Genomic DNA, 15,125 nt, shown 5'->3' with positions numbered 1-15,125 from the left:
CCTAACAACCATCGCACTTCTGACTTATTCTCTCTCCTGTTTCAGAACTGTGAACAAAGCTTGAGATGAGCACTGTTGCTTTCAGTTCACTTTGGCCTTCTTTGCTCAAATGTGATTTCCACATATTCAAGTGAACCAGCTTTAGCATCACACATCAGTGATACATGGTAGGAGCAAGTAACGGGGAAGAATCTCCACCCTAATGACAGCAGACATGGAACCAGCCTCTTGTTTCATTGTGGCCATCTGAATATATACAACATGTCCTGAAAAGGACTAAAGCAAGACAGCTATTGCTTAAGCTTATCTCAGCTATCGTATGCATTAAGGATATACCTATAAAACAGGTGCCAAACATGATTTATCATCATTTACATAGTCATTATCATGTCACACAACTCAAGAATAAAAATTGCATTTGGATACGATAGTATTTTACAATACAAATAGATGTGCTCCAGATCTTGGGAATTGATACCCAGGGCCAGGAAACATGTCTACACTAGAAGGATTTGGTTTTGTAACCAACCCTTCTATCCTCCATAAACGTCTCTTACGCTACTCATCAATGCAGACAGTAATGATTCAGCATGGGAAGTGTTCGTTAGTCCGCACTCTCACTGGGGCTGTGCTGAGGTAAGCCACAGTGCTGCCTCCAGCTGTCCATCTCCCTGGCTGGGTTTCCCGAAACAGCAATTAAGGAGCGTGGGCAGGTCTCAGTCAAACTCTCTTGGGCTGCACAGCAGCACGGGAGATGCAACGATGGGTGGATCAGATCTGTACCTGACACGAGGGAGCAGAGAGTATTTTTCCTCAAGGACCCGCCTGCTCCTGGCGCACCTGGACCCAAAGCACAGTGCCCCGTTTCAGCTTCCTGGGAGCCCATCACTGATGGGACACAACCAGTCCTGCCAGCATCCCCAGCCTGCCCGGTTCCTGCCCCAGCGTGGGCTCTGAACCTCCTTGCACTTGCCTTGCCAGGGCAGGCCCCGACCCACTCCATCCCTGCTATGCAGCCCCTGCTACCCTGCTCGGTTCTGTCCCACGGCCTTGCCCACCCCACTTGATCCCTGCTAGTGAGCCCATTTCCCACCCGACTCGACCCCAGCTCATAGCCATGCCCTTGCTCATCCCACTTGATCCCAGCCCACAGCCCTGCCCTCTATACTCGATCGCTGCTGCTGAGGCCCTTGCTTACCCCACTCAATCCCAGCCCACAGCCATGCCCTCCCCACTCGATCCCTGCTATCGAGCCCTGCCCACCCCACTCAATCCCTGCCCTCCTCACTCCATCCCTGCTATAGAGTCTCTCCCCTTCCACCCCACTCTATCTTAGCCCATAGGCGTGCCCACCCAGCTCGATCCCCGCTCGATCCGCGCTCGATCCCCGCCCTCCCGTTACCACAGACGCCGCGCGCCCGGCCGCGCCCCAGCCCCCCCTCCTTCCCTCCCTTGGCCCCGCCGGCGCGGCCGCCCATTGGTCCGCGTCCCGCTGCTAAGCAACCGACCCCATCCCCCTCCGCGGCGCGGCTCTGACGTCATCTCGCCGCGCCGGGGCCGCCGCGGTGTGGGCCGGCCGCGCCATGGCGGAGGTGAAGGTGAAGCCGGAGGTCCCCGACCCCATGGATATCGAGAACAGGTGCGGGGCGGGTGGTGCCGGGGGGCGCCCCGGTGGGAGGCGGGGGGGCTGCCGGGCGGTGAGGGCCCGGCGGCGCGGGGAGGAGGGCCGTGGAGGGCCAGGACGCGCTGGGGGGGCGTGGGGGCTGGCAGGGAGGTGAGGGAGGTGTCCTGGGGGGGTGGAGGCGGCAGGTACAGGGCGTGCCGGTGCCGTGGGCGTGTTGGTCAGGAAAGGGGTCGTGAAGGAGAGGCTCGCTGCTGTTGGGGGCACTGCGTGTTCTGTGCTGGCGCTGGGAGTGCTTAGGTGGCCCTGAGGGATGGGGTCGGGTTCCCTTCGGCTGCCCTGGTGCCTTTCCCTTCTTGGAAAAGGGAATTGTGTCTTTTCGCCGGTATTTGCATTCTCCGGTTCACTAGCAACTCCTTCCCCTCAGAACCTTTTGTATAATGAAACTGTGCAGGTAGCTCTAAATCCATGTTATTAATAATGAGAGCAACAAAAAAGTACAATGGAGCTCCGTATTCCCTGTTGTCATGAATAATAAAGGTCGTTTGTCCAGCAGTTGCAGCAGCATATTTGTCAGCACAGGGAGTAGATGCTAAGTTCCCTCAATAGATATGACCAAGAAGTAGTTCGTGGGTACTTCTCCCTGGGTTGTTCTTTTCCCTCTCTTCCATTCTGACTCTAATACTGTTTGGATTTGGTTTTGGATGCAACAGAACATGATTTTTGATTTGCTTTTCTCCTCCCCCAGGATTATTGAGCTGTGTCATCAGTTCCCTCACGGTATCACTGACCAGGTCATTCAAAATGATATGCCTCACATGGAAGCCCAGCAGCGAGCCATGGCGATCAACAGGCTGCTCTCGATGGTAGGGTGATCTCGCCTTCCTCATGTTACCTCAGCCAACACGGAGCGCCCTTTGAACACACAGTCTGCATGGTAGCAACCTGTTGGGCAGGGCTAGCAAATTAATCCCTTTGGATTTAGCAGCTTTTGCCATAGTGTACAGTTACCATCACTTACTTTTGGTTGCTATAAGCACTTACGATTGCCAAAGCCAATTAAAACAGCTCAACTTACTCTTTCCATTCTGTAATAGGAAGTTAACATGAACGTGTGTACGCACATGGATTTCGAGGTGAGGAAGCTACCACTGAGAAGTACCACCTTTGTGGTTTTGATGTGTCTAGAGCTCTTTGGTGGTCTTTTCCCTGTGTGCTACTTTGTAAAGCAGAGTGTGATACAGTGGTCTAATGCAGCCGTTGGGTGCAAGTGTAGTTGCAGTGGTTCAGCAGGTGGAAAGATGGCCGCAGGTGATAGCCACAAGGCCCATTAATGATGGGGAATGAATTAGCCAGAGGTAAAAGAATGGATGTTAGCCCATGCTCTTACCTGTGAAGGTGGTCTTTGAATCCCTCACAAAATCCCAAGGTTGTGGATTACTGTGATAATAAGCAAGTGAAACACATCTCCAGGGATTTTTTTTCTCATCTTCTGTAAATTTGTCCTGGTTTGAGCTAAAACGGAAGCAATGCTGTTCAGTGATTTTACTTTTCAGTTAAGTATCTTCTAAGTAACTGCACTTTCTGAAATCAACAGCGTGTTTTTCCAGACAGTGACTGCTTCTAGCAGTGGTAATGCTCCATGTTTGTAGTTCATACCAAGGAATGGTGTGCAGAGAGGCCCTTGCTCATACGTGTTCTTATAACGACCAAGGTCACTGCAAAATTCTGTGTCCCATATTGAGGTGCCGGAGGTGAAAAAGGGTCAGAGCAAAGTGAAAGGTCGCACCTGCAGGGAGGAGCGAGCTGGGTAGATGACCCAAAACTGACCAACAGAGTACTCCATCCCATACACATCATATCCAATATAAAGATGAGAGATCATGAGGGTTAACTTCTTCTTTGATGGCTGACATCCGAGGAGAACTGTGTCTGTTCTGCTGTCTGCGATCCCGATCTGTGCATTCCTGAATTCAGCTCCTGCATCCTGTCTGCTGCCGAGTGCAGGCTGGGACTGCCCCAGTGCCAGCCCTGCAGCGTCAGTGGCGATGTATTGTCATTTGGGGGGGGGGGGTTGGGTTCATATTGCATCTGTGTATATTTGTATATATTTTCTTATTATTTTTTCTTATTATTGTTTCATTAAAGCTGTTTTAGTTTTCTTTTCCAAACTGTAAAGTCTCTCTCCCTTATTGTCTCTCCCTTCCCCTTCTGGGGAGGGAGAGGGGTCAATTGAGAGTGTCTTGGGAGAGGGTCATTCGTTAGTGGCTGGCCCAGCCTCAACCTGTGACAAAATTTCCCACTCTCACAGGGCATTTCCCCTGACTGTACAAGGAGTCAGCCTAAGACAGGAGTGAGGATAACAGTCAGCTACTTCTGCCACACATTCAGGAACAGATATTGGCTGTTTAGTCACGTTGGTTCAGTGTGGTGTAAACTTAAGTATCAGCTAAATGTGCAAGGTCTTTAAAGATCAAGATTCCTTTTGGTCCCATAGCTAGCTGCTTCGTGAGTGTGTGAAGTCAGGAAATAAAGTAGACTGAGTGGTGCAGTCAAGAGAGTACTGTTGAAAAGAGGGGCACTTGTTTTCTCAGAAAGAGGGGTGTTGGAGTGTATCCAAACTGAGCATGGTGTAGTGGTTTGGGTGGTTTTTTTGTTTTTTTTTTTGTTTTTTAATAACCAAAACTTCTTAGCTTGGACCATATTAGGTGGCACTGGAAGTAATCTAATCTCCCTGGTTTTGGTCTTTCTGTTACAGATGTGAGCTTTATCGATACATTGGATGTGACTTTGCATGTTCAATAACTTTTGAAAGGGCTGGGCAGGTTTCAAATGAGGCTTCAAGGATAGTTAAGTCTCTATAATTTGTTTAAAATAGATACCTTGGGGAGTGTGTGGGGAGATCTAGTAAGTACTTCAAATATGGAGAGAAACTGCAGTGAGAGCTCAGCCTTAATAAGCTTCAAGTACTTCACTTGAGTTAAGCTGCAAGTACTTAATCCGTAGAAAAGCAAGGAAGGGGGTCATCTTGTGTGAGCTTCAATCAGCCCCATAATGCAAATCTGTAAGAAGCAAGGCGGTAACTGTGGGGAAAGGATTTGCTATGGATGAAAGAGTGAATGTTAGTTAATGCCGTTATACACAGTTACAGTCTCGGGCTTGCCTAATTGCTTGCCTCTTTAAAATAGGAAATAAGAATTTGCCTGGTCTAGGCACAAGTATCAAGGGCAGAACAGGTGTTTTGTGTGTGAGAGATGCTAGTACTTATCAATCCTGGCTGGCAGTTTTCCAGCGATGTCTACTTTGTGAAGTTAGAACTTTGCTACTGGGACACAGAATTGTTCAAAACTTGTGCAGCAGAGCACCCATGTGATTTCTGGGTAGCCATGCAAATGAGTGTTTTGGTGGAAAGGGATGGAAAAGTATACAAGAACTTGATGTCTCTGGTGCAATGTGAAAGTTAGGAGAAATAACAGGATGTGTAGAGATGTTGCGGGAAGGGTCGAGAACTATTTGTCATTTCTGATAGCTGATGATAAGCGGATGTTTGTCGGGGGCGAAAAAATATCCTCAAGGGTATTATTGTTTCCAGTGGTTAGACATGTTAGTTTTCCCTTTTGTTTGTGCAGTTGACATGAAATAATGTTTTGTCTTAGAAGTTTAGAAGATTCTTGCCCTGTTCTGAAACCAGCTATTTGAAGGAAAGTAACTGCATTGTGCCCATCTCTCCTAGGGGCAACTGGACCTTCTTAGGAGCAATGCAGGTCTCCTGTATAGAATCAAAGAGTCTCAAAATGCAAGGTAAGACTGCTGTTTGCTGGATAAATACCTTTGGAACACAATTCTGCAACTCATGTGCAGCATTGCTGAGAAGACACTCAGTAATACGGGTTCTGTAACGTGGATGTTACAGGACATAACTGCTTGTTTCTGGAGGGTACACTTAACTCCCCTGAGCTGATCCTGCAAACTGTTTTGGGTATAGTGGTTTCTACTGAACAGAGGGTGCCGCGGGACAGCAATTCTAACTTGCTAGCAGAGCTCCTGATCCAGATGATGACAAAGTGGTCTGTGCAAAGGTATGTATGTGCTCAGGTGAAATCCAGCTGAAGCCCGACCATACCATCTGCAAGCTGTGGTTCTGTGGTCTTCCTCACTCCTCATGTTACAGGGTCAGCACTTGTATTTACAGCTGTTTCGGGAGGCCACTTGAACTCAGGCCCTTTGGTTTATTAAAAGGTACCTTTAAACCATGTCTTGTGATGCCTATGTAAATCTGAGTAAGGGATGCCTAGACATACTCGTGGAAAGAAATATCCTTCGAAATTATCCCCAGTGCAGACATGTCACCCTCTTTTTCAAATGCATTCAAAAAAAGATTGCCGAGTTCAGGCTTTCCCAGACCAGTGAGAAGGCATGTTTCAGCATTGGGAGCATGCCACCATCCCTTTGTAGATGTTCTGTCTAGAGACAGATTATCCTAATTATGCTCTGTGCTGTGTTTGACCTTCCACAGTTGTGTTAATACATGACTCCGAATTCCCCATTGTTGTGACAAGTTGAGTGACTCCTGCTTAGTCACTTTTTTTTCATACTGTGCTCTTTTCTCTTTACTGTGGCTTCTCACTGGCAAGCTTGGTTTGATCTAGAGAGGTTTAGTGTCATGTATTACATTTGCCAATGGCTAGCTTATTGTGTAGAGTTTGTTTTTTTTCCTTTGTGCATTGTTTTTTTTTCATAGTACTTGTTTTGAGAGAAGTTGGATTTGTTTTAAACTGAAATTTTGGACATTTTGAAAAATTCTGATGTCTGTCTTATTTTACAGTAAAATGAAAGGCTCTGACAACCAAGAGAAGCTGGTTTACCAAATTATAGAAGATGCAGGCAACAAAGGTAGTTTAAATAAATTACTAACTCTGTTTACTTATGGAACTGTTCCTGTCCCAACTTTTAAATGCTTGTCCAGACAATACAAATATAAAATCTAGAGTGCCCCTGCCAGGTCTGTAGCGAATGTTCCATGCGTCCGGTTTTTAAAAACAAAAGAGAAGATGACATATTTCTCTGTTACAACAACAACATGTCCTGGCTGACTTTTGGGGAGGGCTCTTTCAGAATATTTGGAATATGAATTACAAATTATCTATGGGACTGTCAAGCTGAGGAACCCACAGAACACTCCCTACTTAAAATTTGATCTCTATATCAGATTTAACAGCTGTACTGCCAGCAGAAACCGCTAGTGACTAGGCTTTCTCAGCAGTCGTTGCACACTATGGTTGAGAGATGGCAGGTAGAACTGCCTGTCACAGTTTTGTTGAAGCAAACACAAGTTACCTAAAAATGAAAGAACATTTGTGTGATGTATTCCTGTTGGCAGTGAAATGGGGTCCACTTGTAAGAGCTGTCAGAGAGAGGTAAAGTGCAGAAGGACAGTCTGGTGGTTGTGGTATGCATTTCTTGGATTTGTCAGTTTTCTTTGTTCCACCCCCTTCTGTCCCTTCCCTCCTGTTTGCCAGGAGTGGTGGGATTGAGGACACATCCTATAGTTGGTAAGCGAGTCAGGCAATGTTGTGATGTGACTTTTGGTTTGTGAGTATGTACAGAAACAAATGGTTTCTCCTATTGATTTCTGTTCACTTCTCTGATTTTAAACAGGTATTTGGAGCAGGGACATTAGATACAAAAGTAATTTGCCTTTAACAGAGATCAACAAGATACTAAAAAACTTGGAAAGCAAGAAACTAATTAAAGCAGTTAAATCTGTGGCAGTGAGTATTTTGTAACTTTTTTTTTTTCACATTTTCAAACATTTGCTGCATGCTGTGTATGTTGGAACAGGGGACTGGGAGCAGAGAAACCTTGTCCTGCCTGCAGCTTTCTCACTGAGTATGCACCAGTGTTTGACTCTGCCTTTAGTATGCAGCTTTGAGGTGCAACAGATATGAGAGGTTATAATGTTTATTAAATAATCAACACACTGATTAATAATGTAATTAATAAACACATCACTATTAATATATGGTTCTGTCACTCTTCCCACCACTACTAATTACACACCATTACTATCAAATTGGAGTTTTGGGTCTCTTAATTGCACACAACTTGTTATAGTTGTTACCCTTCACAAACCTCTTGGCATGCTTACTACTAATCTGCAGTTCTGTCACCGTTTTCTCTGCGCTTCCGTACCTGGTCTTTAGGACCTAAACCTAGGGAAGAGTCTGGTGGGTTTCCCTCCAGCATCCCGATGGGCTTGGGTCTGCAGGCCAGCTTCTCTGCTGTCTATAGGCATCCACACTCCTGCTGTCTGCAAATCCTGCCCTCTCTTATTCTCTTAATTTTTATACCTTACTCTCCTTTTTTTGTTTCTTATCTTTTCTACCACCCTTTTCTCCTTTCTCCACTCAAATAAGCAACCTGCCTGTAATTACTTTTTCTCCATTGGTCCCAGTGTCGCTGTACTGCAATTTGATATTTCAGACACTGAAGCAATCTCAGCCTTTTGTATGGGATTGTTCTGGTTTGAGCTAAAACACATTTGGTGATATGGTTGCCTAGTTGCAAGTGGCCTTGCAAGGTTCCTCTCCGCTGGAGATCCTGAAACTCCCTTCAGTTATCTGGTTCGTATGGGATTTGTATTGTTTAGTTTAAACAATTTCTAAGACATTTGATTCTGTTTTAGTGTTGGTTCCTCTACTTTGTTCCGATTTCTGAAATACTTTCTTACCTTATGTGCAAACAGTCCATGTACCAGAGTAGGGCTTAACCTTTTGCATGTTTTTTTCTCACACTGTTACAATGCTTACGCAGCATCCTGGTCTCCCTTGCCTGCTTAGTTACAGATCATTAGTATTAGCATGTTCTTCGGACATTCTTGTGGTTTCCAGCAGAGATTCTGTCTTGTTGCAGGGCCTGGTACACCAGGAAGACCACTTGTTTGTGAACTCTTGCAAGTTTTATGTTGTGTGCCTTTTCTATGCGCCAGTCGCGTCTGTGCCATGGAGGCAATATCTTGGCTTGCATGCGTGCATTTTTTGGAAGGGCAGTGAGGGGAGTGAGAGGTGAGGGTAACTTCCTAAATAAAAATAAAATTGAGATAAAGAAGTTGGACATAGAGAAGCAGTAGCTTTTTCGTGTTCCTGTGAGAGATGCTGGCTTCATCTAGTCATCCAGGCGACTTAATGCTGCTCAAATTTCTTCAGCAGTTGCTGAGTAGTCCTTTGGACAACCGTTGTCCTTTAACTGACTGCTAACACCAGGGCTGAAGCAGCATTCCCATTCACCCGGTCTAGGGGTGACAGTGAGGAGTGGGCTTGCAAGGGCTGACTTTAGCTGCAGGGTTTAATCATGTGAGGGTCCTCCTGTCATCAGTGTGCGAGTTGAATCCTGCAGAAACAGCTGAAAGCTTTTTCATTAACTTTGCCTTTGCTGTCTTCTAAAGATGCTTTCCTGCCCTCCTCTGACTGTGGAGGGGGATTAGAGTCAATAGGCTGAAATTAAACTCTGAGATCTTCTTCAGCGAGGTTTGTGTTGTATGCATGTTGTTAGTAGGATTGTCTAACACTATATTATAAAATTACTAGGAATCTTAAATGTATTGATCTTCCCTTTATCGCCATGTTACCTGAGGGTCAAACATGTTAAGGATAGCTCAAGTCAGCTGGGTTGCTGTGTCCTTGGTTTTAGTAGTAATGAACTATCTTTTTTGCGGGTATCTTCTTAAATCTTCCTTTCTTAAGGAAGACCTTCAGCTGTTAATGAATTTTCTGTAACAGGCATCCAAGAAGAAGGTGTATATGCTGTATAACCTGCAGCCTGACCGGTCAGTGACTGGTGGAGCTTGGTACAGTGACCAAGACTTTGAGTCTGAATTTGTGGAGGTGTTAAATCAACAGTGTTTTAAATTTCTACAGGGCAAGGTGAGTGCCATGGCTGAAATCACCTTCCGTTTGTTTTGTGCAAGTAATTATTGTCTTTATAAAACCAGTGACAGGCAAGGCTTAAGTTTTCCATAGTGTTTTCCGTAAGTGTTGGCCACTGTTATAACTGGATTGGCAAGTCTGTACTGGACTATTATTTTTGTCACAGCAAGTGTGATGGTGTTGCGTTCTAAAAATGCATATTTTCATACTCCGTGAAGGGAGTGAAGCCTTCCATCTCCAAGGGCCAATGACAAGCTAGGCAGCAAAGAACCCAGGACAAAAAACTCTAGCAAAAGTCACTGTGTTCCCTGCAGAGCTCTTCATTTCTGAGAGGGCAGAAGGCAGTAGTCAGTCAGCTCTGCCTAGAGGGCTTTTCTCTAGTTTAACTGCAGGAGAAGCCTGCTTTCCATTAAATAAGTCCTATGCAGATTGCAGCATTTCTCTATTTCATTAAAATATATTTTAACTGGCGCTAGGTACAGCAAGAACCTTTTTTTTTTGTCAACAAAATGCCAAATGCTGATATTCCTTCATATTAATCTAAATCACTGTGTAAATTTTGTCATATTTAGTATAAAATTATGTTTGGTTGTGCACTGCATTGTCTTGCATACATCAGTCTTAAGGACATAGCTTTAAATGCTAAATAAAAAACATGTCCCAGAAACAATTTGGAAATCAACTTTTATACTTTGCCTGAAACTGAACCACAACGGGAGCTCTTGGCAGTGAGTACTGTAACTTAACTTTGCTTTTTTCTCAGGCAGAGGCAGCTCGAGAGAGCAAACAAAACCCCATGATACAGAGGAACAGCTCATTTGCCTCATCCCATGAGGTGTGGAAATACATCTGTGAACTCGGTATCAGTAAGGTGAGAATAGATGAATCTTACTACTGTCAAAGTTGTCAGTGTGTGACTCACTATAGGAGTTGGGTCCTTCAGATTTGGTGAGGGTCTGGTAAGTGCTTTAGTACCCTACAGTTCCTGTAGTGGAGGTGGGCTTTGCTGCTTTATTGCTTTTTGAGGAGGGTCATTGGTGCTGCATGGGATTCCAGGATAGTTTGTACATGTGGGTTTTCAAAGATGTATAAAAGAATTAGCATTCACATCTATGTTGATGCTAAAGGAAAACTTACTCCAAGTAAGCTTTACTCCGGTCTCAACTGGTTTATATTTTATAATTTCTCTCAAGTTTGCCTATATAAAACTGCCTAAAGCAGTTTTAGGGGAAGGGGGAAAAAAAGAGGAAAAAACCCCTGCCAATTATCGGTCACCATCAAAAGGTGTATCTTCAGCAGTCTTGTCTTTTTCTTCTTCCACGATTGTTTTTCTGTAAAACTGGCAATGTATTGTGCTAGGATGATGGATACACTTGAGGTGCATAGGGAAGTTCTTTTTGGTAAGCCAAGGCTAACGTAATCCAAAAGTGCTTGGGAGGTAGGAGGTATTGGTATTTGCTTTTCATTTTGTATCTGCACAGCCCCATAAAGTGCCCAGCGAGAGCGGTGCCTTTATCTGGGTTGGGTTAGAACTCTAAGGATTTGTTACGCATGGTGTTTGTTCGTTTCCTCCTTGCAGGACTTACCAGCATGTGTCTTTCCTAATATTTGTTTTACAAATTGTTTCTTAGGTAGAGTTGTCAATGGAAGATATTGAAACCATTTTAAATACACTAATATATGATGGAAAAGTGGAGATGACTATTATTGCTGCAAAGGAAGGGACGGTAGGCAGTGTGGATGGACAGATGAAGCTGTACAGAGCTGTTAGTCCTCTCATACAACCCACTGGATTAGTCAGGACACCCTGTGGACTCTGCCCTGTAAGTAACCAATTCTGTATGTGAGTAGGTGGGTGCAGGCAAATTTTGAATGCAGTCCTGCGACTGGCCAGCAGGCATGTTGCAAGGTTATGCCCATGAGTGATCCTCATGGCTTTCCAAGCCAGCTATGCTTTCAAGTGTTATCAGTGATGCCTTAGCTGTGGTGTAAGAGGCAGGTTCTTCTGTTTAGACCAGGGTGTTTCCCACTTATATCCTGTCTCTTTACTGGACTGTATGTGAAAGGGTGCTGTCAAGTGTAGCCCATTCCAAGTTGGTTTATTCTATTTTCTGATCCCGAGCTTGCCTATTCATGTTTTTTAACAAGATAACTTATTTCTGTCTAGCTTTTGGTCTCTCCTGCTTGGATTGTGAACTGATCTGTAGGTAAAACTTGGCAGTGCGTCTGTTTGTTTACTACAGTGGGGTCTGTTTTGCTTTTCTTACTCAGAGCTGGCATAGGACTTCCCAGACTTTGGCCTCTGTTGGACTGCTGCTTTTCTACTGGGGAAGGAGCAGAAAACATGCAAGCATGTTACTTCCGATTAGGTTGTGCTTGCTGTATATAATTACTCTGCTGACACAGGACTTTCTCTTGCAGGTTTTCGATGATTGCCATGAAGGTGGTGAGATTTCTCCATCAAACTGTATTTATATGACAGAGTGGCTGGAATTTTAAAGTGAAAGGAGACTGTAAACTGGATTTATGCCTCACAGACAAGGTGACTTGGCTTGCTTTTTTAGAAGTGAACTCTTAAATTTGTGAGCAACTTCAGGATATGGAGTGACTTTGTTTTTAATGAAACATAAAACAGAGGCATATCAGTTACGTGAGCAGTCCCATGAGTGGACTGGAAATCAAGTCAGCGGTGAAGCGGAAACGTAAATCCATTCTTGTACCAAAAATTGGTTTTGTGACTTGAAAAGTGCCATAGAACAGCTGGGTGGTGATGCATCGCTTCCAAGGATTGTGTCAAGTACTCCACAGATGCTTATTCTGTATGAGAGAAAGTAAGTCATTAGCTGATCAGAAAAACTTGCTAATGAGTGTTGCCAAGAATGGGATCCCAAACTTTGCTCTCAGACTAATGCTACTGGTGGGTGCATAAGTCCTAAAGATGACACTTTTTCTCCCATGATAGTGACCATCTAATTGAAAACTAAGAATCTGATGTGGGAAAGATCCTAAATATGTCAAACAGAACTCACTGATTATTACCTTTCTTACTTGCTAATTTATCATTAAAACACTGTTTTTTCTCATGTACATCTGTGCTTCATTTCATCTGCTGCTGCCATTGCCTGGTGATGCATCTGTTGTATTTATCCCTTTGTCTGACAGCTACAAGAGCCTCATCAAATCTGTGTTGGTGTGTTGTGGCAGCTGCATCATGTACATGGATATGTCAGCTGAAATGTTGAGCAGAAGTATTCTGGGAAGATGTGTTTTCCAGAAGGGAAAATGATTTCCTTTGGCCTTATGGTACAGGGAAAATTTTTATAAATTATCTGAATACCCTCAGGGTTGAAAAAAATGCAAACGGCAGTTGTTTGTGCACAAATACGGCCTTTGGCCCTGATGTGTGATCTGAGAAAGGCATGGTACCAGTACATCATCAAAAAGCACAGTCTTCCTTTTCTGTGATGTGGAGCCAATTTGTGTTTCTCTTAAGTGACTCTGTACTGATGTATTGGCAGTAGTTTATAGACAGTATGACTTACTGTCGTAAGCCTTGTGCCCAGGGTGTGCCAGGCCACGGGCCTCTTGAGAGAGCTGTCTAGCTTCCTCTGGCTTATCGCTGCCCGTTTGGCAGTATTAGAGGGGTGATGCTGCCTTTGGAAGACATAGGTTCCAATCCCACTTGGGAAGTAACCAGATTTTTGTACTGACTATGTTGCGCTAATTAGTTACTGCACCTCTTCCTTAGCCTATAATCAAGCAGCCTCTGGGGGCAGGGGGGAAAGGTCGTCTCCTTTTTCATAAATGAGAGTATTGTGTCTATGTGGCACAGCCAGCTCTTCCATCAGCCAGAATAACAGAGGGCTGGAACAACATACTAGCAGGCAGGGCAGTGTAGACACATGAACTGGGCGGAGACAGTCTGGTCCCAGTACAACTTGCTACCTGTGGCTGAGTCTTGCTGCATCCACAGCTCTACACAACTACTCAGTATCTTCACGATAGCCTCCCAGCACTGGGAAACAATTAGTGGGTCGAGCACAACGCTGCACCTGTTGCATCTGGCGGTTTTCAAAATTCCCTGTCTGAAAATAAACCCTCCTGGACACTGTGTTGGGAGGGCAATGGTCAAGCACCTCTACAACTGAGTTACCAGCGTGGCAGGTAATCTGACCACGAGTAGTAAACAGTGGGCTAACATGGACAGATCTTGGAAGATGGTTTACCTAATAAGGGTAGGAGTCTTTACATCAGCTATTTCAACACTGTTCAGGAATTTGCACCTTCTAAAAGCAGTCTGGATCCCATGTAAAAGTGTTCAAATCTTGCTTAATTCCCATTTTTCTACTTACAGTGTGGCCTGTGGACCGAAAGCTAATGGCGGTGCGTGCTGAACAAAGAATAAAAAAAATATGGTTCCTGTCTCATGCAGGGAGGATATCGATACAGAGGCAAAGGTTCCTTGTTTGCGAGCAGCTAGGCATGCTGTCTTGGCTGGAGCAAACAACCAGTACTGATAAGCTGGTACGTCCATGGAAGGAGTTTGATTGTATTAGCTAGTGTGAGCACCCACAGACGGCTCTTTCTTTTGTTGCAGTGTTGTCTCCAGATGACAGGGTTGCATATCTCTACAGAGGTGGAAGAGCTCTTGCAAAAGAGATGTGGGGTGAAATGATCAGATGTTTGCTCTTTCTCTGCCCCCTTTAACCACGCAGCACACTGAAGCCTGAGGCTCACTTCACCAGAGGGAGCCTTAATCTCAGCTTCAGACATCCGTTATGTGGCCAAAGGTGATTTCATTGAGGTGTGGGGCTGCATTCGCCTTTTGTCTTGCTGCGTTCAAAGAGGACCTAACACAATGGGGTCCTTAATCCTGCTGCTGCTGCAGAGATAACACATTGTTTGTGCTCTACTGCAGCTAAAAGATAGCTTTCAGGGAAACAGCAGGTCTTTATCATGCAAGTATGTCACTTTATGCAGTATAACCATATTCACTGGCAATAAGACTGAGGAGAGAGAGCTTGTCTTCAGTGAACAGCTTTAGGAAGTGGACAGCTGGTTTATTAAGCTCTTTAAATTCTGGCTCATTTGTATTGGGTTTATCTGGTTTAGATGACCCTTGTTGTTTCTGAAGCTTCCTAGTGTTGCAGCTGTAACAAGACTTCTCAAATTTAGAAAAAACCATGCCTATGGAAATGGTAAAACAATTTCATTTTCCTATCTGTAAAATACAAATGTGTCTGATGTATTTCTAAATGAATTAGAAGAATGATCTTTCTGTCCCTCTGGTTCTTCATAAACCTGGCTAATCTATCAGCTTGTAATTTTTTTTTTTAAAATTTTTTTAAAAGGGAGTAAATGCTAAAAGGTAACATTAATAGTCTAGTCTTTTTTTTCCTCCCTGAGTTTCTTCAGTCTTCTCTTCTACCTGGCAAAGCTGTCCGTTTTATAAACTGGTATGAAATGTAACATTTTGAGGAAGCTACAATACTAGCTCCAGTACTGAATATGAACACACGAGAGCTAAAGTTAACTCTCAAAACATGGATGACCACGTGGAAGCCTGATCTGCTCATTTC

The 15,125-nt window shown here is 44.5% G+C and overlaps 1 protein-coding gene across 2 annotated transcripts; it reads left to right on the top strand.

The window, feature by feature from the left end:
• The first annotated feature begins 1,578 nt into the window (after nucleotides 1-1,578).
• Nucleotides 1,579-12,633, top strand: POLR3F (RNA polymerase III subunit F). Of its 2 annotated transcripts, XM_086460716.1 has the most exons (9): nucleotides 1,579-1,639; nucleotides 2,370-2,487; nucleotides 5,355-5,422; nucleotides 6,447-6,514; nucleotides 7,280-7,392; nucleotides 9,400-9,543; nucleotides 10,310-10,417; nucleotides 11,178-11,369; nucleotides 11,968-12,633. In XM_086460716.1, the coding sequence occupies exons 1-9, from the start codon at nucleotides 1,584-1,586 to the stop codon at nucleotides 12,043-12,045; spliced, it is 945 nt and encodes a 314-aa protein (XP_086316842.1). In that variant the 5' UTR covers nucleotides 1,579-1,583; the 3' UTR covers nucleotides 12,046-12,633. The 2 variants fall into 2 exon arrangements, with proteins under 2 accessions (XP_086316842.1, XP_086316843.1); XM_086460717.1 differs by lacking the exon at nucleotides 9,400-9,543.
• Nucleotides 12,634-15,125: the final 2,492 nt, after the last annotated feature.

This window comes from Leptosomus discolor, chromosome 2 (assembly GCF_034619465.1).
Source record: "Leptosomus discolor isolate bLepDis1 chromosome 2, bLepDis1.hap2, whole genome shotgun sequence".
Classification (NCBI taxonomy): domain Eukaryota; kingdom Metazoa; phylum Chordata; class Aves; order Leptosomiformes; family Leptosomidae; genus Leptosomus; species Leptosomus discolor.
This window is presented reverse-complemented; position numbering and strand designations above follow the sequence as displayed.

Bases quoted from the DNA above. Each gene is read 5' to 3' on its own strand.
- POLR3F (XM_086460716.1), top strand. From the start codon at position 1,584: ATGGCGGAGGTGAAGGTGAAGCCGGAGGTCCCCGACCCCATGGATATC. The intron at 6,515-7,279 runs GTAGTTTAAATA...GATTTTAAACAG, and splicing joins AGAAGATGCAGGCAACAAAG to GTATTTGGAGCAGGGACATT. The intron at 7,393-9,399 runs GTGAGTATTTTG...TTTCTGTAACAG, and splicing joins AAGCAGTTAAATCTGTGGCA to GCATCCAAGAAGAAGGTGTA.